The sequence below is a fragment of the Notolepis coatsorum genome (genome assembly GCF_963971535.1).
Source record: "Notolepis coatsorum genome assembly, chromosome: 3".
Lineage (NCBI taxonomy): Eukaryota > Metazoa > Chordata > Actinopteri > Aulopiformes > Paralepididae > Notolepis > Notolepis coatsorum.
The window spans coordinates 155,165,511-155,189,988 of record NC_140167.1 but is presented as its reverse complement, the minus strand read 5'-3'; the positions used below and the strand labels follow the sequence as shown (position 1 = coordinate 155,189,988).

The window sequence follows — 24,478 nt, the reverse complement described above, 5'->3', positions numbered from 1 at the left end:
ACACTGCGGTGAAAAACAGAGTCCGGTAAACACGAGTTTGTAATTCCAATAGTGTATTCTGCCTGTTACTTGACTATTTCGATTATTGAAGTGGTATTTTTATAACGAACATTTACAGAGACAGGTGTGGAGCACTTGTAGTCTCGAACTTAGTAGTACCTGGCGAGCCAGGCCAAGTCACGTTAATAACATCCATGGCTCATGGGCTCACCTTTCATGTGGCTCGAAAGTGCAGACTCCCCCATGGTAAGAATCTGCAAGTCCTTTCTGCACACGGCTACTCTGGGATGTTCTCCTCTTTTTAACCATGAATTATATTTTATATCTCCAAGCCAGAGCTCATAAAACGGCAGCCTCCCGGCATGTTGGCCACACACACACACACACGCGCTGTTCTCAGATGGCACAGGTAAAAAAAACACTACGGGGCAAGCCCAGCCAAATTTCATTTTGCGTGAAAGGCAAACGCAATTAGGCTCGCTCGAGTCGCTCCGACTTATTTTATTTCTTTATCTAAAAACCAAACTATTCAGTCAGATAGCAATTTATTATGAAGGTATAAAGTGCAATTACAATTTCAATAACTTTCCAGCACTTTATACACAATTCAAGCACATTTAAAACCTTGAAAACAACACATTGAAATACAAGCATTTTCAAGGATTTCCAGCACCCGTACGAACCCTGTTATTAACACATTCAGTGCCAACGGCGAGATTAGTCGGCTTAACTCGCCATGCATTGAGTGCCAAGGGCAGAGAAAAAACGAGAAAACTAGTTTTTAAACGTTATTTCTTTTATTAGCAATATCCATTAATTTTTCATCCATCCAGCCTGACGTTATCATTGGGAATGGGTCTGAGCTCGAAAAGGGCAAATACCGCCGCCTATCGTCTCCCGGATGGTATTGCACATCATTGGATTGGAATCTAAAACCCCTTACCTCCCTCTCCCAAACTGTTCCTACAACAATAACAACAACTTGCAAAGGAGATCCTGGATCTCAATGGGACTTCCTGGTAAAAAAAATAAAATAGCGATTTTTTTTATTTTTTGCGATTTGCTAATTGCATAATTTCAAATCGCGAATCGATTAATCGTTCAGCCCTACCACACTACAGAAGGTTAATCTTTCACTACCACACTACAGAAGGTTAACCTTTCACTACCACACTACAGAAGGTTAACCTTTCACTACCACACTACAGAAAGTTAACCTTTCACTACCACACTACATAAGGTTAACCTTTCACTACCACATTACAGAAGGTTATATTTCGTATGGCTTATCGCGTCCCGCTCAAGCCTATTGAGATACCCCTTATCTCCTGTACCTACTGTACTCCACCACGAACACAACTTATACACCCACACCTGACCGGGTCCCGCCTCTATGGAGGCGTAGCCTATAAGACTATGGTCCTGGTCACCAAACACCCTTCCTCTATTTTCGTTCCATCATAGTGGATGCAATGCACCTTATGTAACTAGTAGTATGAAAAAGATTGGAGGAATTGCGTAATGTTGAAAGCTTACCGGAGGTTGCGTGCCCCTGGCATCTTCGAGGCATGTTTCAGCGACACAACGGGCCTATGTTGATGTTCCTCATCTGTCGGCAGCCAGATCAAGGTGCAGCGTACAAGGTTGGCTATCGAGCCGGGTTGTACAACGGTGAGCCCTGTGTCATTAGGCACGGGTATTAGTGTTAGTAATGCTGGGTTGTTGTTACACAACCATGTTGTGTGTCGGCGCCAGGGGGGGATGATTTGGTGAACGTTCACTGCGGTGAACGGGTTCCAAACGGTCCTGCAAGCGTGCTGTTAAACAACTAATGCTAGCTACATGCTAATACTAATGCTACATGCTGAACTCTACTGCTACGCTGTTCTAATGTCTCCGCCGTGAGATGTTGTCACTTCTCCCTCCTCTTGCCCGGTTCATCAATGAAGGTCAGTCGGTAGCTGATGTGGGGGTTTTGCTGAGTCCTATTTACCTTTTTACGGGTAAATGGGTTGACAACAGGGTAGGCCGTGGCTAGGTAGCCTAGCCAGGTACGTTACCTTTGTGTTCTGGCGGGGTCTGTTGAACGGTGTCCCCATCTGGGAGCCGATGCGTGAGCTCGGCGGTGTAGCAGTAGAGCTATACTACTGCAGGATGGGACTTAACGGCGGGTTAGGGCTCAGCTGGCTAGTTCCTATCCACATTGGCGTCGGGTAGTGGGGCTATGGGTCCAGCCGACATTGTAAACATGTTGCGTGTTGTGCGCAGGCGGTTGTTGATCTGGGTTCCACATTGCCTCACGCTAGGCTGTAGTAGTGTAGTGGGCTACTGTTTTGTTCTGTCACTCTGCTATGAGAAGGTCTGTCTATGCTACAGCTTTCTCTCCTCTCAACCATTCATGCTGACGGTCAATCGGTGTCTATTGGGGGAGTATGCGGGGGGGGGCTTTGTTTACCTTTTTTGGTAAATGGGCTAAGCTAGGGCTGGTGTGCTGTTATGAATATTTTGAATGAAGGCGGGACTAGTTCGCTCTGGTCCGCCTCCCCTTAACGTTGTGTATATGAGTTTGCTCATTCTACAGTATTTTGTGGTTTAGTTATTTTATTAATTTAACCCTTTCATGGTGCACACCACAGTGGAGGTTGCTGTTTGCAACCACCAATGGTGCTCCGTGTTAACATCAGTCCTTTGCTTTTGACATATTGAAACAGTGCCCCGCCCGGCCGACGCCATGGGTGGGTCGGCCTGGCGAGTGGCTGGTGAGCTGCTAAAGCCTGTACCGCCACGGTATGGAATTGGCAGCGATTAGAACTGTGTTCGAATTGTTGTTTTTTCTATTAAAAAATGGTGTCTGGTGGCGGGGCCTTGAGGGCCAGCCGACGTCGACACATCGTGCGAGGTTGTTGACGTTATTAGCTTTGACCCAGCCGCAAGCTATAACCGCTCAGGGTTCCCCTCTCCGCAGGGGATTTTGGTCTTCTGCTGGAGCGCGGGCGGTATTGTCCTAGGCCCCACACCGCCTCACACCGCGCAGCCAGAAGAAGAGAGAGCACGGCCTCGTCAGCGGCGATGACGAGGCCCTCGACAGGCGGCCATGTTTTCCCCCGCCGGAGGTATCCTGTGCGTTGAATCGACAGGTGTCCACAAGGCCGACAGCCTTGGCGGCCGAGGGATCGGCCATGTTGGATGGGTTCGGCTTGAACAACAAGCCGTCACCATCCTGCCGCGAGCAGCCCGCTCTCCGATCACTCCCTTTCCCAACACCAGCGGAAAAAGTGGGCTCTGATTGTTTCCTTTGGCTGCGGGCCGCGTGCCTTCGTTGAAGCGCGGGCGGCCCCACTTTTCGCTTCTCATGGGGACAGGGGCTGACACCCAGTTGATGGCTGAGCCTGGGTCTGTCCGTGAGAATGTTGTGCTGTCAAGCGGCTCCCACACCATAAGCTGTGTTGGTTGAGCCTGGTGTTACGTCTGTCAACTATAAGTGTTGTCAGCAGGGGGGCTCGAAACCTTTTGAGGCACACAGTGCGGGCTTCCCCGGCCTCGCCTTCGCCAGGCCAGGTATCATGTTGGTGCCTCCCACTCCTGAAAGATTGGCAGTGGTCTCGCAGGCACGCGTGATTTGGGTGGTAGTAATATCACTGCAGGGCTACGGTGTGTAGCAACCCATGGGGTCCTTACACCTTGCATGTCCGGCTGCAGAACAACTCCTCAGCATGTTCTGGAGGGGTGTTCAGTGGGGGGGCTTTTTTCACCTAGAAAGCCCCCCGTATCAAACCGGCCCTTTCTGTCGGGGTCCCCCCTTGGGTGCGATTGCCTCATGGGTGGTGTCAGGGTCAGATGTCCCGACACGGAACGCTCTGCTCGCACGGTTCCAGGGTTGGCTACGCACAGCGGGTGGGACCGGGCCAACTATCTACAGTTCCTGGCGGACCTGCGCCACATGGCGGCGGGTGCGTTGGGAGTGTCATCACATATGACTACGGCAGTACCATATGTCGAGGTGGATGGAGAGAACGCTGAGGCGGGGACTTGTGTTTACACAACCCCACCCGTTTTCGGGTTTGGTACAGACCCTATTGTCAGGGTCTCCAGCAGTGACAGCTCTGGTCAATGAGATCCAATCTCTGTGGACGAAGCAAGCCATCGTTGTGGCGTTCTCCTCCCGGTGTTCTCTGGTGCCTGAGAAATCGGGAGGGGGGGGTGTCAGACCCAGGCTGGACCTGTCCCATGGGAAGGTTCAGCATTTTTTGGATCGTCTCCTACCTGTTGAACACTGTCAGGTGGGGGTCTGGTTCTCCTCCATAGACCTGTAGGATGCGTATGCGCATCTCCGATCTTCCATCCTAGGGCTTACCTACGCTTCCTTTGCAGGGTTAGCGTATGAGTACCAGAGGCTGCCATTCGGTTTTCTCTGGCTCCCCGCATCTTCACCAAGTGCGTGGAGGCCGCACTGGGGCATCTGCGTCGTCAGGGGTTACGGAGTGTATTCTGCCCTGACGACGTTCTGGTCCTTCGCGGTCAAGGTGGATCGTCAGGTCTCGTACCAGGCAGGTCCCTACCAGCCTGGGGTTGCTGTAGACTGGAAGTAGAGTACTCCTCTTCCCAGTCAACGGTTGGAGGGCTATGGGCATCCCTCTCAGAGCGTGTTGTCTCACGTCACGTTTTTCACCGACGCCTCCCTCGCTGGTGACGCGTCGGGCCAACGCAGTAGGGGGCAGCTGGCAAACCATGCTGCCCGGTCTGCGCTACGTTCAATGTGTTGGTGTTGAAAGTGGTCCTTCTGGTCTTCAAACGGTGTTGATCAGGACGGACGATACAACGTCAGTGTCGTGTATCGACAGACAGGGCCTACCTGGAAGAGGTAGAGAACCTGTCACAGTGGTGTCAGGAGAACTGCCTCTCCCTGAACGTCAGCAAAACAAAAGAGATGATTGTGGACTTCAGGAGGTCGGGGGTCAAGGACTACAGCCCCCTCAGCATCGACGGGGCACCAGTTGAGAGAGTGAACAGTTTCAAGTACCTCGGAGCCCACATATCCGAGGACTTGACATGGACCACACACATTGACAGTGTTGTGAAGAAGGCACGACAACGCCTCTACTTCCTCAGGCGCCTAAGGAAGTTCCAAGTCAGTCAGAAGATCCTTAGGAACTTCTACTCATGTACAATAGAGAGCATCCTGACCGGCAACATCACCTCCTGGTTTGGGAATAGCACTGCACAAGACCGTAGCAGACTACAAAGAGTGACACGTTCAGCCGAACGCACAATTAGAGGGGGGCTTCCCACCCTCCAGAACATTTACAACAAGCGGTGCAAGGGGAAGGCTAAGAGAATTATTAAGGACTCGAGCCACCCGAACAACTGCCTCTTTGAACTGCTGCCGTCAGGCAAGCGATACCGGAGTCTTATGGCGAGCACAGAAAGACTCAGAAGGAGCTTCTATCCCCAGGCCATCAGGCTGCTAAACGAACAATAATCGCTAAACGAACAATAATCACTATGCAACAACCATCAAATGCACACAGCACACACACCCACACGCACACACACACTCACTCAAACAAACAACACACTGCAGCACCCACTCTCCACACTTTAGATCACACAAACACACTTACACTTTATATTTATTGATAAAGGATTTGCACTACAACTCGTACACCTACTGTGAATTGTACCTAAACTGCACCTTGTCCATTTATGCCTTGCACTATATAGTATTGTATATTAGTACACTGCACAGTATTGTATATTGTATGGTAACTACGTCTACGAACATTGTACATATGTCTAAACTGAACACTGTGACCTCTTTTTTTTCTTCTAATTTTTACTATGTTTTTATTTCATACTTATCTTGTCATGCACAGTCTCTGGAGCGCAACAGTAAGAAGCATTTTGTACAAAAGTATTCTGTACTTCTGTATGACAACTATTAAAGAAACTTGAAACTTGAGTACGCTCCCCCCGTCTGCACCAGGCGGCTGGCTATGGGCGTCCTCCATCTGCGCGGCCTGAGGGCTCCCCACATCCCCGGCAGGGAGAATGTGGGTACAGGTGTACTGTCGCGGGGCGGTCCTCATCCTGACTGGTGGGGATTACGTCCGGACATAGCCAGGCAGGTCTGGGGCCGATGCCGTGCCGCCTGGGATTCTTCCCCATACATCTGTTAAGTCAGTTGTTGGGACGGGTACGTTGAGGGGCGCAGGTTCTTGATCCTGATGGTGTTACCATCCGGAATGCGCATGCTCCCTCCACTGTCGCGCTTACGCGGGCAGATGGCGTATGTTCCAAGTGTGGTGTAAGGCGGGGGGCCGGGACCCAGTCTCCTGCCCCCTGGATGCTGTCCTTAGTTACCTCCAGTCTCTCCTTGATAGACTGTCGGCTTCGACGGTGAGGGTATATGCAGCAGCTATATCCTCCTATCATGAGGGATTTGAGGGGATGTCTTGTTCAGCCACCCTCTTGTGAAGCGTTTCCTGCTTGGCACTCGACGCGTTAAGCCGGTGCAACGCTCCTTGGCTCCGACTTGGGATCTTCAATTGGTCCTCGGTCGGTTGTCCTTGGCCCCGTTTGAGCCGCTCGAGCAGGCGCTGTTGGAACAGCTGTCGTTCAAGACCGCGTTCTTGCTGGCCGTCACCTCCGCTGACGCGTGGGTGTGCTTTGTGCTCTCTCGGTACGTCCATAGTGCCTGTCTTTCGTCCGATTGCGGTGCCACTCAGCGGCCTAATCCTGCCTTCGTGCCTGTAAATATCCGGAGTTCTTCCACTCCAGGGATATTGTGGTTCAGGCGTTTTCATCCGCCTCCTCACGGTAGTGAGTTAGATGCGGGCCTTCACCTGTCATGTCCGGTCCGTGCTTTGGGAATTACCTCAGCCGTGCTCAGGACCTCGGGGTCACCGTTCAGCTTTTTGTCTGTCACGGTGGTTCTCATGCCGGTAAGGCACTATCGAACAACGCCTGTCCCATTGGTTGTGCGAGGGCATTGCCCTCTGCTACACGTTGGCTGGGCAGGATCCCCCTGGGGGCGTCAGGGCGCACTCCACTCGTGGGGTGGCTGCCTCTGCCGCTCTCCTGGGTGGGGCTTCGGTGGAGGATCATGGTCCTCCCCGGGCCCCTTTGTAAGGTTTTACCTCATGGACATGACCGGGGGTTCTGTCTCCCAGGCGGTTCTGGGGTCTGTGGCCTTTCCTGCTTCCCGTCCTTTGGTAGGGTAGCAGGAGTGTGTGGGTATGGGCCACAGTGTGTTAGGTCACACGTGGTTCCGCCTGTGCTGTGTGTTCAAGGGGTTCTAGTTCCCTCTTGTTCGCACTCAGGTGGAGTTGACTGCGCCCCCCCTTCGTTAGGAATGCCCCTTGATGTGGGCTTACGGGTCCTCAGGGGGTACATCTGTCGGGTCTCGCGTCCGCTCTAACCCATATCTCAATAGGCTTGAGCGGGACGCGATAAGCCATATGAAATATAACGATAGGTTATGTATATAACCTAGTTATATGAGTATTGGCTGAGCGTCCCGCTCTAAGCGGCCCTGAGTTCCCTTTTGAGGGATCTTTTACTGGAACGGGATTTTGGCGAGGAAGGGTGTTTGGTGACCAGGACCATGGTCTTATAGGCTACGCCTCCATAGAGGCGGGACCCGGTCAGGTGTGGGTGTATAAGTTGTGTTCGTGGTGGAGTACAGTAGGTACAGGAGATAAGGGGTATCTCAATAGGCTTGAGCGGGACACTCAGCCAATACTCATACTGTATAACTAGGTTATATACATAACCTACAGGGCTCTACGCTAACCTTTTTCACTAGGGGCACAGGTGCTCCTAAATGAAAAAATTTAGGAGCACACAAAGAAATTTAGGAGCACCCAAAAATATTTAGGAGCACAGTGAAAATATGTCAAGTAACAGAGTTTATTTTTATTTTTTTAAATAAATGTATATTTGTACTGTGCGTGCATGTGCAAACGGGACACATCTGTGCAATAGCACATACCACCAAAGTCACTGGCCCACTGTGTGCGTGTGTGTGTATCATCTGCGTGTGCAAACGGGAATGGGACAGACATTTGAACTATTAATTAAGTGATTAATGCCTACTATGGCAAAGTTGTAGCCAACAACTAGGCCTAATAAGAAAGGCAGTGATATTGAACAAAAAGGAGACACTGGCTTTACAACCAGGGCCATCAGTAGAGGGGGGAGCTAGTGTTGCTCTTTTAGAAAAATAATCCTTTCAGGGTTGCCTATTGAAATACTGTACACCTCCAGTACAGTAGTTTGCGTGTCAGGTAGACCATTGATTGACAGTCGATTCTGCCAATTACGACGTCACACCGTTGCACTCTGGCCGTCCGGCGCTGCAGCTGGACCCTATTGCCACACCGCTTGCACTCTGGCCGTCCGGCGCTACAGCTGGTCCCATTGCCCACCTCTGCGGTTGATAACGCTAGCCAAGTTAGCTGTACACACATACACAGTGGGCCAGTTGTAGGGGTGTAACAATGCATCGCAATGCATCGATCCTACTTTGCAATATTTACAAAACATGACATTGTTTTCGAACTCTAGCCATGGGGAAATGTTTAGCCAATTCACGTTAAATTTGTATGTCTTCCCTCCGGCTCCAGTGGGTGTAGCTTCGCTAGCTACAGTGGCTACATTGGGTGCTACAGTGGGTGTAGCCTCGCTAGCTTGGCCAACTTCGCTAGCATGCTGGCTAGCGTCAGTATCTTGGTTAACGTTAACGTTAACGTTAACCATCACCTCTGTAACATGAGCTGCCTCGCCTGACTTCTCATTCTCCGGTATCTTTCGCGCAAAATAAAAATGAATGGGCTTCGACATGGCTGTATTATTGTTTGACTCAGACAGTGACGCAGCCGCTGATCATTACTTTCGGTTTCCAGTCGCGTGACCACAGGAAACTACTGTGATTGGAACGTTTATGCGGCTGTGAACTGTGGGACTTGTAGTTTTTTAACGTTTCTCGCAACGGAGAAAAAAAAGGACGAATGAGAGGCTGTACTCTGCACTCGCTGGCCCCACTCGCACACCGTGCGAGTACTTGATTTTGCATGTTCGCACGCACATATTTTTAGGGGCATATGCGAGCAATATGGTCGCACTGTAGAGCCCTGACCTATCGTTAACCTTTCACTACCACACTACATAAGGTTAACCTTTCACTTAACCGGCTGTAGTGTGGTAGTGAAATGGTTAACCTTCTATAGTGTGGTAGTGAAAGGGTTAAGATTGCTTACATATAACATTTACTATTAGATTAAACTAACGGGAGGCTGACATCACACCATAGTAAAAAGCAACGAACAAACGGGCATTGCTGCTAGTACGACACCGACTGTAGACAAAACTACTTCAACTTACACCAGTGACCCTTAAATTACCTATTGATCATAGGCATCGTGTGGCAGCATCGGAGGGTGAATGATGTGTGATAAATTATACAATTGTAAAAAAGAAAACCTTCTTTTCAAACACAGACATCAGAAAGATGGATAACCTTGAAAGACTGTATCCTTTATTGTTGTCTTTCTCAGATGTTGCATCCCTCTGCGGGGTCTTCTCTCACAACAATGCCGCTGATTGGAAATGCAGAGCTCCGCACACCGTGCCAGCATCGCGGCCAAGGAAATGCCAACGGGGCCCCAGCGCAAAAGGTTAACCTGTCGGCATCTCTTAATTGGGGCCTGCATCTCAAAACGCCAGCCACCTTTGATTTCCTTGAACACCGCGGGGCACCGTGGCTTTCATTCCACGACTAGAGATAGATAGTTCTCTAACCTCTGACCGGACGTGGTGCCTAAGACATTTAGGGGGGGGGCATTCGTAAATGGCCAAAGTGGTCTCAGCTGCGATCCGCTGAATGAAGAACGTCACTCATTCTTAACTGAAAGCACATTCTCACATACTGTAGTGCTAAAGCAATTTGCAACATTACAACGAAAATAAGTTTGGCATCTAACCAGAGTACAAATGTAACAGTAAAGTGCAATAGTAACATACAATGAATGCACATGTGATTAAACTGGGTATAACATATATAAATACTACTGAATAATAGTGCTCATCAGATGCATGTACAGAGTTGTAGTATTAATATGTAGAGTGATACAGGTATAAAGACCCTATAGTAGTAAGTCATACTGTAGAACATGACATTTTATAGTAGTGTCAATACGGGTCACCCAAAAAAAGTGGCATGGGACGAGATAACAGGTGAGTTTAACATGGTGTCAGGAGAGCAGCGCACAGCGGCTGAAGTGAAAAAGAAATGGGCTCATGTGAAATCTCCCAAAAAATTATCACAAAACACAGGAGAGAGATGCTGTGCCCAAGGTGGACAGTACCAGGACGTGTGGTGGCACAGGGTTTGAGCGGCTGGTCCGGCTCCTCTGTGCTGGCTCCAGGGTATTGCACAGGTCTTGGTAGGTACTCATCGCTCCCTGCAAATAGGTCCGTATGGTCGCGGTACTGGTCCTCAGTGCACGATCAGCGATATCTTCCAGCAGCAGTAGATATGCCATATTGTGTGTGTGTGCGTGTGTGTGTGTGTGTGTGTGTGTGTGTGCGTGTGCGTGTGCGTGTGTGTGTGTGTGTGTGTGTGTGCTGAGTGCAGCTGCCCAGGAGTGCGCAGCTCCATATGAATCCTCACAAAGATGCCTGTATCAGGCTGCTTCGTTGTTGCTAATAAACTATAGATTTATAATAAATATTATTAAATATATAGCCTACATGAAATTAATGGGATGTGCTGAGAGCATAATGTAGACGTGTCCATTATATTCCACTATAGCTATATCTGCACAATTGAGTTTATTTCTTATTTATTTATTTATTTATTTATTTATTTATTTATTTATTTATTTATTTATTTATTTATTTATTTATTTATTTATTTATTTATTTATTTATTTATTTATTTATCTATTTATTTATTAAATTATTTATTTATTCATTTATTCACTTCACAGTCATTTGCAGTGTTTGTGTGACTTGCAGTGTTTCGGACATCACAATGCCTCGTTGAGTCATGACTATAAATGTAAAATGTAATTGTTAATGATACAAATATTGTCGTATTTATTATTATTATTATAATGATTTAAATCCGAGGATGTCTGTAGAATCAATGTGAATGCAATCACCAATGATTTCTCCTAAATTAAGCCCTTAAATGTTATTAGTGAAATATGAGTTATAGAAATCTAGTCGGAAAAAGGCGAATATTGATACTAGGAAATGCGCACCGCCATTTTGTAGTCCTATGAGGAGAGGAGACCCAGGACTTTCGATGGGCTTTAAAATTTCGAAAAACTACACTACCCAGCTAATGCCAGCCCCTGTCAATCATCTGACTTCTGGATTTACTTTTTTATTTATCTTATTTTTCGGGATTATCTCGCACAAACCTGAACGTTATTGACATAAAACAAACTTGTAGAAGTGGAGCAATCTCCCATTTACTTAGGTATGTATTTTTAGGCGGATTCTCTGAAAATACGGCTCGGGCTTAAGAACATGGCGCACACACGCCTGTCCTATCTATGACTGCTTTTCGTAAGTTTGTAATTGGAGTTACGATGAAATTTACTCGTAACTTTCTCGTAAGTCCATTCGAGAATGAGGACCAATGTCCCTAACTGACTTGACTGACTGGCTGGCCGGCTGGCTGACTAGTACTATTTTTGAAACATGCATGTGTGAGTGTCGTAGCCTAGTCAACTTGTGTGTTTGTTTGATGCTATTTATCGTATTGCTACAAAGATACAGACCGGGGGTAACGTTTGCTTTAGCTTAGTGTAAGAGTAGTAGTGGTGTATACTAGCTGCTAGCATCCGCAGGCCCTGCATTGTATAATCATGGCAATATTCTGTTGTTTACGCTAGGGCTGACCTTCGACGCTTTTTTTGGCAATCGAAGCTTCGGGGCCGAGCTTCGATTTTAATTCGAAGCTTCGATTTTTTTTTTTTCTTTTTATCTTATGTTGTGGGACTTGTACAGCACTTTCGTAAACTTTGTTGTTTTTAAATGTGCTCTATAAATAAAGTGGGTTGGATTAATTAATTAAGTAGCCCCTTTCGTGACTGAGCCAACAAGGTTTCACTCGGCTGTGTGATTTAATTCAAGGTGGATCGCTGTTGTCGTTTGAACAACTTCAGATTTCATGGGAACTACCAATCCCCCAAATCAAGAATGTTTAAGATGAATGAAGTAAGATTTTGATTATTTGAAATATGGCCTGTGCAGACTAAACTATGCACAGAATTATGTCAGTCTACAAGGTCCGGATTCTACATGATCCGGCAATGTAGACCTTGTAGACTCCACTACAGACCAATTATCAGTGAATGTTCATGCATTTTTAAGAAGGGCAACTTCCACAAAAAAACAAAGAACTCACCAAAACATCTCAGTAGCACCTTATCTAAATTTTATTTCCTATTTTGTTTATTCATCCCAGTATCTTTCTTTCTTATGTGTGGAATTCTACAAGGCATGTAGGTGTATATGTATTTGAGGATGATATCCTTCAAACAGGCAATAGTGATGATATAATTTGGGCAGTGCTGAGCTGGGTTACTTTCCTCCAGTGTATTTGTCCCCCGGCCCCACCCAATGGAAACACACACACACACACACACACACACACACACACACACACACACACACACACACACACACACACACACACACAGACACACACACATTTACATTTAGTCATTTAGCTGACGCTTTTATCCAAAGCGACTTACAAGTTCTGTACGACAAGACAGCAAGAAGGGTACAACTCTATCAGCTGAGTAACCATGTTTATCAAAGTGTTGCGTGTTACAGTGTAGGTTAGTTTATTGGGAAAGGTGCATGACAGTAAGGTTAGTCACGGTTAGATTTTTTATTTTTTTTTATCATTTCAGTTAATGGTTGAAGAAGTGAGTCTTTAGTCGACGGCGAAAGATTGGACGGGATTCGGCTGTCCTAACTGGGATGGGTAGTTCTCACACACACACACACACACACACACACACACACACACACACACACACACACACACACACACACACACACATACACAAATCGAAGTAAAAACAAAATTTGATTTTTTTTTTTTTTTTACTTCGATTTTTTTTTAATGTTCGAAGCTTGTGTTGTGCCATCGAACGAAGCTTCGAAGCTTCAAAGTATTTAAGACAGCCCTAGTTTACTCGCCTCTAGCTCCAGCTTAGCTTACCGTTGATGGTGGATGCTAGCTGCTATCATTAGTGTGAATTTCTGTAACACAAGTACGCACTTTCACAAACATTTCACCGTAGACTTTATAGCTTGGCTTTCATGGCTTTGCATCTTAGACCAGCGGGTCTTAAACTGCGGGTCGCGACCCAAAGTGGGGTTTGCGGGTAGGTGACATTGGCAAAAAAAATAATAACTCAGATCGAGTTTTCCACCTGGCAGCTGTGTATATTTGCCATGTCTCGCCCCTTCATCAACGGAGGCCGACACACAGTATTCCAATACACATCTCACTACATCCTGCGCATGTATAATCGCGGGAGGGGACTCTGGTCTTTTGTGTGTAACCTGGACTCTCAATGGATAGGTTTGTTGTCAGAAGCTGTGTCGGTTGGCCGCAATGAAATGGGCTCTGCGCATAACCAGCTGCTATACCACATAGGGGTGGGACGATACATCGATCCAGATCGATACATCGATGTAATTATCAACGATCGAATCGGATCGATGCGATGTAATAAGATCGATTCATATCGATACTCTTATTTTGAAAATCCTGTGGCGAGTCTCATAACTGATTGTGTTAAATGGGCATATGATATCATCTCATATCGATCGCAGGCACCTGAATCTAATCGTATCGTATTGTATCGTGAGAGACTTTGTGATATCGGCAAATATCGTATCGTTGTCCAAAGAATCGATATCGTATCGTATCATGATGAAACTGGTGATTCCCACCCCTAATACCACACTGAAGTGAGGTGGCTATCTCGAGGCAGAGTATTAAATCGCCTTTTTTAACTCAGAGAAGAAGCGCAGATTTTCCTTGCAAACAAAAACAACCAATTGGCAGAGAAATGTGCTGATAATGAGCTGGATTATGAAACTCCATTAGTGGCACTCCAGGATAATCAGCGGAGATTTTGGGGTATTTACTCTGCTTGATGGCTTTTTGTAGGAACAGAATGTTGCAAAAGATTATTTGAAGCATTTGACCATACCTGTACTTCCTTCGTTATTGTTGCTGAATAATGTCTCTCAGTTATCACACTCTGTACATGTAAAGAGGCTAATCTTGTCCGGTTTTACGGCTGCCAAAAAGCTAATAGCATCAAGTTGGATTCAACTGGAGAAAATGTGCCTGAAGGTATGGATTCTTACCTATCTTGATGTGATTTATTTAGAGATATCTACCGCACGAATCCTAGGTGTTAATGAAGCCAGCATAGCAATTTGGTCAGTTGTGGTGGAGAAAATAAAGCATAGCATATGAATTTGTAATCCTTGGTTTTAAACGAAATAATGGTTGGACTGTCCAAGGGGGGTCCTGAGGGGGGGAGAGCGAGCAATATTGTATTGTATTGTAATTATTATGTATATATCTTGTAATCTACATTTATATTGATTCAAATACTGGACTGTCATAGTCCTGTGATTTATTGTGGATTTTTACTGTTAATGTTTGTGTGTCTAGTATTATGTCATGTCAAAAATTTCACAAAAAAATTAAAAAGAATTAAAAAAATATATATATTATTTGAAGCCCATCATCTGTTGCCACTAGAAGGGCTCATTGAACAATTGCGGTGAGAGAGCGCAGACAATTTGGACAACCGGATCAAATACCCGTTCATTACGCATGACGCAGCAGGCCTCCCACTGTCTGAGCAGGAAGCGCTCAATGATCTTTCGTGTGACGAGCTACTGAAAGTCAAGTTCACTGGACACTAGACAGGCCCTCGCAAAGTTCTGGATATCAGTCTGGAACGAGTACCCAGTGTTGTGTAATGCTGCGCTGAGAAAGCTTGTTCCCTGGCTAAATATGCCTCGTTTTATAAATGTGTATACAGAAACAATTCCGTTGCTTTTGTTGATAATATGCATTAATTTCATTGATAACATAGTGCTGTAATTTCATTTTCTAATAAATATGCATGATTTATTTTGATATTCCTTATTTCCATGTTGAAATTATGCGATACATTAAGAGTGGGGTCGCCAAAAGAATTCCTAAATAAAATGGGGTCGTGGTATAAAAAAGTTTGAGAACCCCTGATTTAGACTATAGCAGCAAAGCACACAGGGGTTGCTTTAGTAGTTGTGTATTGGTGATACCTTAACCGCCACTGGTAGCAGCCTACCTCCATACCACAATAGTGATGCAAACAAGCTGGGACGATGTAGTGTATGCATCAAGTACCATTCAGGGCTCTACAGTGCGACCATATTGCTCGCATATGCCCCTAAAAATATGTGTGTGCGAACCTTAAAAATCAATTACTCGCACAGCGTGCGAGTGCAGATTACAGCCTCATTCGTTCTTTTTTTTCTCCGCTGCGAGAATTGTTAAAAAACTACAAGTCCCACAGTTCACAGCCGCATAAATGTTCCAATCACAGTATAGTTTCCTGTGGTCACACGACTGGAAACTGAAAGTAATGATCAGCGTCTGTCTGAGTCAGACAATACAGCCACAGCCATGTCGAAGCCCATTCATTTTTATTTTGCGCGAAAGATACCGTAGAATGAGAAGTCAGGCGAGGCAGCTCATGTTACAGAGGTGATAGTTAACCTTAACGTTTACCAAGATACTGACGCTAGCCAGCATGCTAGCGAAGTTGGCCAAGCTAGCGAGGCTACACCCACTACTACCCCCACTGTAGCACCCAATGTACCCACTGTAGCTAGCAAAGCTACACCCACTGGAGCCGGAGGGAAGACAGGCGTGCGTTCCTGAAATCAACTGGGGTTGCACGCACCTAATGGCGCCACGTGCACGCGCGCTCCCGGCGCGTGCGCGCGCTCCCGCAAATGCGCGCACTCCCGCAAATGCGCATAAATGTCCTCTCGCTTGAGCACAGACTACAGACAGTGCCTAATTGCCTCTACGAATGGAATGTAACACATGTCATTCGCAACAAGTTAGGTGTGAATGTATCTGAGAACGTATTTAACACACCTGACGACCGGCGCTATATTGATATGCAAAGTAGCCCAGGTGGGTACTTATAGCGAGTACTTATCTGACCCTGCACGGAGTGCAACCCCGTCCCATGACGAACGCATGCCTGAGGGAAGACATACAAATTTAACGTGAATTGGCTAAACATTTCCCCATGGCTAGAGTTCGAAAACAATGTCATGTTTTGTAAATATTGCAAAGTAGGATCGATGCATTGCGATGCTTTGTTACACCCCTACACAAAGTAACTGGCCCACTGTGTATGTGTGTACAGCTAACTTGGCTAGCGTTATCAACCGCAGAGGTGGGCAATAGGGTCCAGCTGCAGCGCCGGACGGCCAGAGTGCAAGCAGCGGTGTGACGTCGTAATTGGCAGAATCGACTGTCAATCAATGGTCTACCTGACACGCAAACTCATAAACAATGTTTCTGTACTGGAGGTGTACAGTATTTCAATAGGCAACCCTGAAAGGATTATTTTTCTAGAAGAGCAACACTAGCTCCCCCCTCTACTGATGGCCCTGGTGGTAATGCCAGTGTCTCCTTTTTGTTGTCACTGCCTTTCTTATTAGGCCTAGTTGTTGGCTACAACTTTGCCACAGTAGGCAATCACTTAATTAATAGTTCAAATGTCTGTGTCCCATTCCCGTTTGCACACGCAGATGATACACACACACACACACACACACAGTGGGCCAGTGATTTTGGTGGTATGTGCTATTGCACAGATGTGTGTCCCGTTCCCGTTTGCACATGCACGCACAGTACAAATATACATTTATTAAAAAAATAAAATAAAAAAAAACTCTGTTACTTGAAATATTTTCACTGTGCTCCTAAATATTTTTGGGTGCTCCTAAATTTCTTTGTGTGCTCCTAATTTTTTTCATTTAGGAGCACCTGTGAGTTACCCTGCCATTGAGTGTTAGCAGGGAGCGAAATTAACTTTTTGACTCACCGGCCAGTGGCGGGTAGATGGGAAGAGTCTACCCGCCAAGCATATTTCTTACCTGCCAACATTTTTTTGATTAAAAAAAAATATATATATATTTTATATAAATTTTTTTTTAAATAAAATATATATTATATAATCATACTTGTAGTTGTATTATCTGCGAGCAGGGGAGGAAACTAACTTTTTGGCTTACCAGCCAACTGGCGAGTATCTGATTTTTTTTACCAGCCAAACAGATTTTTTACCAGACAAAAAAAATCGCTAATTGTGATAATTACTTCTTTGTATGTCAAGCCGTGTCAATGTTGTGTATGCATCTGGGTAGGCACACTGTGCCTTTAAGACAGCACGGTGGTCTTACGACAGTGCTGTGAAGTACCGTCAAGTGTTGTGGTAACGTCAGTTGGGTTGGTGTGCTGTTGTGCACAGTGCACTGGTTGAGCTAGCCCCTTTCGTGACTGCGATGTGCAAGCCAGGGGCTTTTGAGCATGAAATAAAATGTCTAACCTTACGTCGTAGTCCGGTGCTTTTTTGGAAACATTATAGTCATAACAGATACACCTAGCTGGCTGCTTTGAGCACACAGGGCTAACGTTAGCTAGCAAGCAGCTATAGCTAAAACGCTAACTAGAAGCTAACCACTGTATACAGTTCCAGTAGACTAACATTACACCTCTGTGATTTAAATGTGTCCTTAGTAACTTATACTCGAGGGTTGTACTAGGGTTGGATGCAGTTCCCCGTTGGTCAGTCTGTCTGTTTTCCATCTTCTGCTGTGTTTAACGTTATCTGTTTGCGAGTGCTCCTGATGGCTAGCCTAGTACCGCGGGACTTTTATTATTATATGTCCGCTAGGGGTGGGAATCACCAGTTTCATCATGATACGATACGATATCGATTCTTTGGACAACGATACGATATTTGCCGATATCACAAAGTCTCTCTACGATTAGATTAGATTCAGGTGCCTGCAATCGATATGAGATGATATTATATGCCCATTTAACACAATCAGTAACATTTAGATCAACTAAAAAAAGGTAACGAAAATATCATTTGACATTTGTATTTTTGAGCTCTTCCAGACATTTAAAGGAAAATCAATCTATTGTTTTTAATACAAATAGACCTCCTGTTCACTGTAAAGTGCCACGTTTTGATATATTGAGCTTTAAACTTTAAGATCCATTTTTTGGAACTCAAAACTCAACCTAAAACCCCTCCCTACCTCCCTCTCCCAAACCGTTCCTACAACAATTTGTTGATGTTGCATGATCATGTATAGGCCTACATTTATTATGTATTATATTGTTTATGTTTAAATAACATTTAAACATCAAACTCCTCTGACCTCATCTGGTCTTTCCAAAGACGCGCGCACACACACACACAGAAAGGGAGAATGCTATGCTGTAACGTCTACACACACGGAGCTACTGCTGTTGTTCTTGGGCGGATATGAGACTCGCCACAGGATTTTCAAAATAAGAGTATCGATATGAATCGATCTTATTACATTGCATCGATCCGATTCGATTGTTGATAATTACATCGATGTATCGATCTGGATCGATGTATCGTCCCACCCCTAATGTCCGCGGGTTGGCCAGTACTGCGCAAACGTTTATTAAACATTATATGTCCGCGGGTGGTCTTGTGCAGTGCTCTCGTGGCACTGTCAACTAAAGCGAACACTCAGAAGACGCGCACCGTTTGCCAGTGCAGTGATTGCAGAATGTTTTATTTTTTTGTATACTCCCCAGCAGGGGAGGAAACTAACTTTTTGGCTTACCAGCCAACTGGCGGGTATCTGATTTTTTTTACCAGCCAAACGTAAAAAATACCAGCATTTGGCCAGTAAAGTGGCCTAATTTCCTCCCCTGTCTGCGAGACATCGCCACCACGCAATAAGTCAAAATGCTTGCTATCTGCAAACAGCTCCACTGTCTGTGTGTATACTTGAGTAGCCTCCAGCTCCAGCAAGGATTCTCCGGCCCTGCAGCTAGACCCTATATTCAGCTAGACCCTACATTCAGCATGCAAGGTTCTCCGGCGATGCAGCTGGACCCCATTTTTTTACTTTACGGTTATTTTGTCAAATCACATTCAACATGCCCTCAGCTAGAATACGCATTCAATCAATGTTATAAGACATTGATATCAGGAGCTATCTGTAGCTACTGCTAGCCCGGTAGATAACGTTAAGACAATTTAGTTTACTGGGACAGATCGATCTAAGTGAGCTAGCTAACGCGAGCTAGCTAACGAGGGAACAGAGGTATTATGCAGCTCATGGAGGTCCGATCTAGACTAGAGCAGACTGCTACCATTCTGAGAGCTTAACGTTAGCACTAGAGCTGCGGGCGAGCTGCTACCATTCTGAGAGCTTAACGTTAGCACTAGATGCTCCGGGCGAGCTGCTACCATTCTGAGAGCTTAACGTTAGCAGTGGCACTAGAGCTGCGGGCCGCTCTGTGTTGATACGAGCAGAAGCCAATAGTATCCCGCTGCAGGGCTGGCCCGGCTGGGCGGATATGACTCGTTGCCACGTTTTTTTTCAAAATAAGAATATCATACGAACCGAATGCTGCTAACTGCCGGAGCCATCGATATTATGAGACCCGCACAGATTTTCAAAATAAGAGTATCGTTATGAACTACACGTCCACACGCCACACGGCGGGCAGGGCTCTCAGTGGCAAGCGCCAAAGGTAAAAACTGAGCGCCCCTGGCGGGCGGCAGGCTTTAATTTCGCCCCCTGTGTGTTAGATATATATGGTACACACATAGTTGTTTACACTAATCATAATGAACAAACATAAAACCCCACTGACATGTATCCAGGTCTGGCTTAACTAGATAACATCAGTTATTTATTTACTCCTGACCCTTTGCTGTGAACATTCATGACTTCTAGAGGAAAGCACCTTTTGATTTTAGTACCCCACCAGGCCAAACCTTCCATTTAAAAAATGAGCGTATCTCCTGACACATTAGTTGTACAGCCACATAATTTGCTGTGAACATGCATGGCCCCTAGATAAACAAACCTGTTGATTTTGGTGACACTATGACCTTTCCTCTAGCACCAAAATATGGATTTATAGCCTCTGTCTGAGACCGGCAATACCTGCAACTCTTGTTTCTGTTATCTACCCAGTAAAATGTTGGACGTGAAAGTAACAGCACAGAGGTTAGGCCTTTGTGGAAGTCTGCCCCCTACTGAGTGCATTCTTCTAGTTCCATCATGTCATTTCTCTCTTTGAAAATCAATAGGACCAAATGGATGGTTTTCCGAGCTTCATGAAAATGTCCTTCCCTCGACGGGCCGCCATTCAGGGTAGTGTGGCTACGAGGGCGAGATGCACTATTGATGGACTTGATCTCGCCTCAAACCGAGGGGCTTACGTGCTCACAGAGCCCTCCGGACAGTTGTGTGGGCACGCATCCCAATGTAAGAGAGCGCGATGCTGAACAGACACGCCGGTTGTAATGGATTAACTATGCTTTTTAAACAGCCCCATCTCCCACAACCCTTATTAACAACTGTACTACTTCGCTTACAAAACCCAATGCTATAGTTCCTAACGTGGAAGAACCAATTGGAGATCTAAAAGCCTGGTAAACAATAGCAAGCCACAATTAGATGCAGGTGATTCATGAAGGGAGACAATCCATACCTCCAGCTGAATAACTTGGAGGCTGATGTTTGCTGGTGAAAACAAAGAAAAAAGCCCACACACACAGTGATGCTCGTGATTTACAATTTAACAAGAGATTATTAATCTCAACGGGTCACCTATGGATACTTGCAATGCAAACACGACCCACTGACGCGATTAAGCACAGAGCAGGCAGATCGCCTCAGCTGAGGCCGTGTTGTGTCAGGCCAAATCTCAATCATCCAACAGCCCTGTCCCTTTTGTGCCGAATTGGAATGAGGACGTTTCCCTACGGGCGGCAACAGTTTAAAGCACAGACTGTAGTTGCCATGCATGGTCATTGTGTCATTACTAATGTGGCATCGTCAGATGGATGCATACGGTCACAGTCGTGATGTCCCACAGTTCACAGTAAACACAGCATAGGTCCATGCAGGTTACATGGCAAGACTCAGACATCCGCTTAATCTGTTTTATCTAGTTGTGCAGTTGAAGGATTTCATTCCAAAATACAATAGCCATCGAAAATCATTACCAACATTCACCACTTAAATACTCATATTAGTTAAACACAAAAATATGTACTACTTTGCAACAAAGGCCTTAAGTTACCGAATAACTCGAATAATAATCTAAACTGTTATGCCAGCAATCATTAGCAAGAAGACAACATCACTTAGTAAAACAAAGCCCTCACCTCAATCCCAAATGATCTATCTTTGAAATAAAATTCTGCAGATATTTGAATATTTGGATAGATTTGCCAGGTAATAGGGACACACTTTAGACCTGCATGCTTCCACTTCTGTTGGAACAATAGCCATGGAGCAAAGCTATGGCAGCTTCGTGGCCTGATGTCATTACCCATCCACGTCAAAACGTCTTCCAGTTCAGAAATGCTTGGTGCATGTAGCATGAATGATCAGTCCAAGTCAGTGAGACTACAATCTTTGTGCACCTATTCTCACATGCCTTTCATGACTGAGAATGATACATATAATCCTCACCTAACACAAAGTTATCCTCATTATAAATTATTTATGTCTGAATTCTATGTTACATTCATGCATACTCCTTATGGTAACATAATTGCAAGAGTAAATACATAGTCCAAAGAGGAACAGTAACACACAAGTCAATCTTGTTAGCTACAGTCCCCATTGCAGAATACACTGCAATACAATGGCTCATTGTGGTGTGTAAGGTTATATCTGACATTCTGACATGCTTTACAGTATTATATTGCACAGAACACTAACTGTGTGTTTGCATGGATTTATATAATAAAAAAAAATACAGTCTAGTAGTTGTGTGGTCGTGTAATGCTTTAAATGAGGTAAAGATACAAAATTAGCGGCTTATTCCTTACCTTAAATTCCTCCAAGACCTTGTATGTTTTCCCTCGGTATTCACAAAAGTTTTTAATCTCCTTGCACTCGGGGCAACATCCATTGTGCTCCACTTTTGTGCACTTCGGGGGGATCTTGGGACACTCTGGCTGATCGCACACTGGGCCGTCCTCTGTGCAAACGCACGGGCAGTTCGAGTGCCCCGGGAAGAACCGCTCCCCGAGTTTATAGACGAAGCCGCTGTCATCCACGCAGCCTTTCCCCCTGTAGTCATCGAAGACGATATTGTCGCTGGCAGTCCGCTCCGCCTCGTCCGCGGGGTAATCCTCCTCGGGGTTGTTGACTGAAGCGGGAGAGACAACGTTCAGAGCAAGCAGGACGACGCAGGTCGTTGGAAAGAGAGGGCCCATCCTTCGCCGCGGTATTCCTGGCTATAGTGAGTTCAACAAGAGGGTCTGGTTGTCATTTTAGGCCCCTGGTATGCGATCCCCCGTCCTATATGCTTCGCGGGGACAAGGCTGCATAGGGCAAGAGCGACATAAGAATGATGATAGGAAAATACATTGGATTAATTCAAGACCTCGAGTAGGCCTATGATTTCGCGGAAGAACTCGTGTAACTAAACTTCATTTGGGGAAGAAAACTGGTTGCATTGTGCGTGTGCGTGCGTGTGTGTGTTTGTGTGAGTGAGTGAGTGAGTGAGTGAGCGACATAAAGTGAGAGGAGGAAGAGAGATAATTACAATTATTTAGATTCAGATTCCACATCATACTAAAAACCTGCTAAACGCCATTAGCCTGATCAGAAAAGGTTAACACATGCATTATCTGAAGTGGGTGGAGTGGGCTATTTGCTGCATTTCCCCCGCACGAGTAGACTATTATACACAGTTGAGTAGACTATTATATTTAAACTATTTCAAATCCAAAGCGAGTAATAGGAAACAACAGGTCGCTATTGACCTATTTCAAACACTCCACAATAATGCCATGGAATAAATGGGAAAATAATTGCTCCTCCTACTGCATGTGTGACTTAAACATCATACCAAATCAGCCCGCAGCTTTTATGAATCACTGTTAAATGCGCAATGAGCTTTTTTTCTTCCTTTTTTTTGTAATTAAAATACATCCCCTTCTGTACGAGGAGACACCGGAGCAGAACACGCAATTGCAGATTTTCTTTTTAATGGTATTTATTTATTTATTTATTTAACCACCTCTGCTTGAATGAATAGTCTTTTGTCTACTTTAATTTTTTTTGCAGCATGCGATTTTTGATACATTAGTTTGTGTCAGTCAGTGTTAGATAGCAGTGTGATGTTGCCTATTCAGACGATGGGTCCAAATGCAATGGTCGTTATTGTAAGGTAAGGGGCATTCGCCTACAACGAACTCACCGCGTTCAATTGCTTGATTCCACTTAGTATGAAGCAACAGAGCCCAGCGTTGGCTACAGGTTCAAGACAGTAGTCTATAGCCGATGGACAATTTCAGTTTCCACAGGGCAGGCTATATTCACCAGACTCTGAAAGGTAGTAATGGTAATCCTTCCCTCTTTTTGGTATGCTTAAGGGCATTAAACACCAGCCATTCGTAGATACGGATACCCCTTTTCCCGTGCAAGCGAAGTGATATCCACGTAAAAGTAGGTCTGATTCATGGTTATCCGTAGGACTCGCCGGAGACGAACACAATAACAGTTAATGTAAAAAAAGCATGCGATCGAAAGATAAATAGAGAGAGAGAGAGAGAGAGAGAGAGAGAGAGAGAGAGAGAGAGAGAGAGAGAGAGGGGGGGGGGGGGACGACGACGACGACGACGAAAAACCCGCTTTAAGAAAATGCTCTGGATTGTCCCCAGAGCTCACGGTCACCCAGAGTCATTTTAATACTTCCAAATGGTGCAGGTATATAATATTAAAAAAACAGCGTTCGGTCTTGTTGCATACATCCAGTTTGCATGACAAGAAGGTAAAATGAAACCCCCGAATCCAGTGTGTTTAGTGTTTCGGGTGCTTATTATTTCTTTAGTGTTGAGGGGGAAAAAAGCAAATCACCAGCAAATCCCCGTTTCAAGAAGTCCGAGCACAGGCGTTAATGTTGGGAGGGACGGAGAGAGCACCAGCGGCGCTTTCTCATCGTCCTTTGGAAGAGTGGAGGAGGACGCGCTCCCACTTTCAGCACCTTGGAGAGCGGCAGCCTTCAGCACGAGCGCTGTTCAGTCGCGCGTCCTACTATGCTGGGCTGGAGTTCTATAGTACGCTGGAGTCGAGATGAGAGTTCTACCGTCCCTCCAGCTTC

At 45.6% G+C, this 24,478-nt stretch overlaps 1 protein-coding gene across 1 annotated transcript in view; it reads right to left on the bottom strand.

Annotated features, from left to right (window-relative positions):
• Nucleotides 1–22,586, bottom strand: part of vwc2l (von Willebrand factor C domain containing 2 like) — a gene marked incomplete at both ends in the record, with an annotated part of 198,283 nt that extends 175,697 nt beyond the window's left edge. Inside the window, one exon of the mRNA XM_084310023.1 lies at nt 22,197–22,586. Within this exon, the coding sequence (XP_084166149.1) occupies nt 22,197–22,586 (390 nt within the window). The remainder of the gene's footprint in view (nt 1–22,196) is intronic.
• Nucleotides 22,587–24,478: the final 1,892 nt, after the last annotated feature.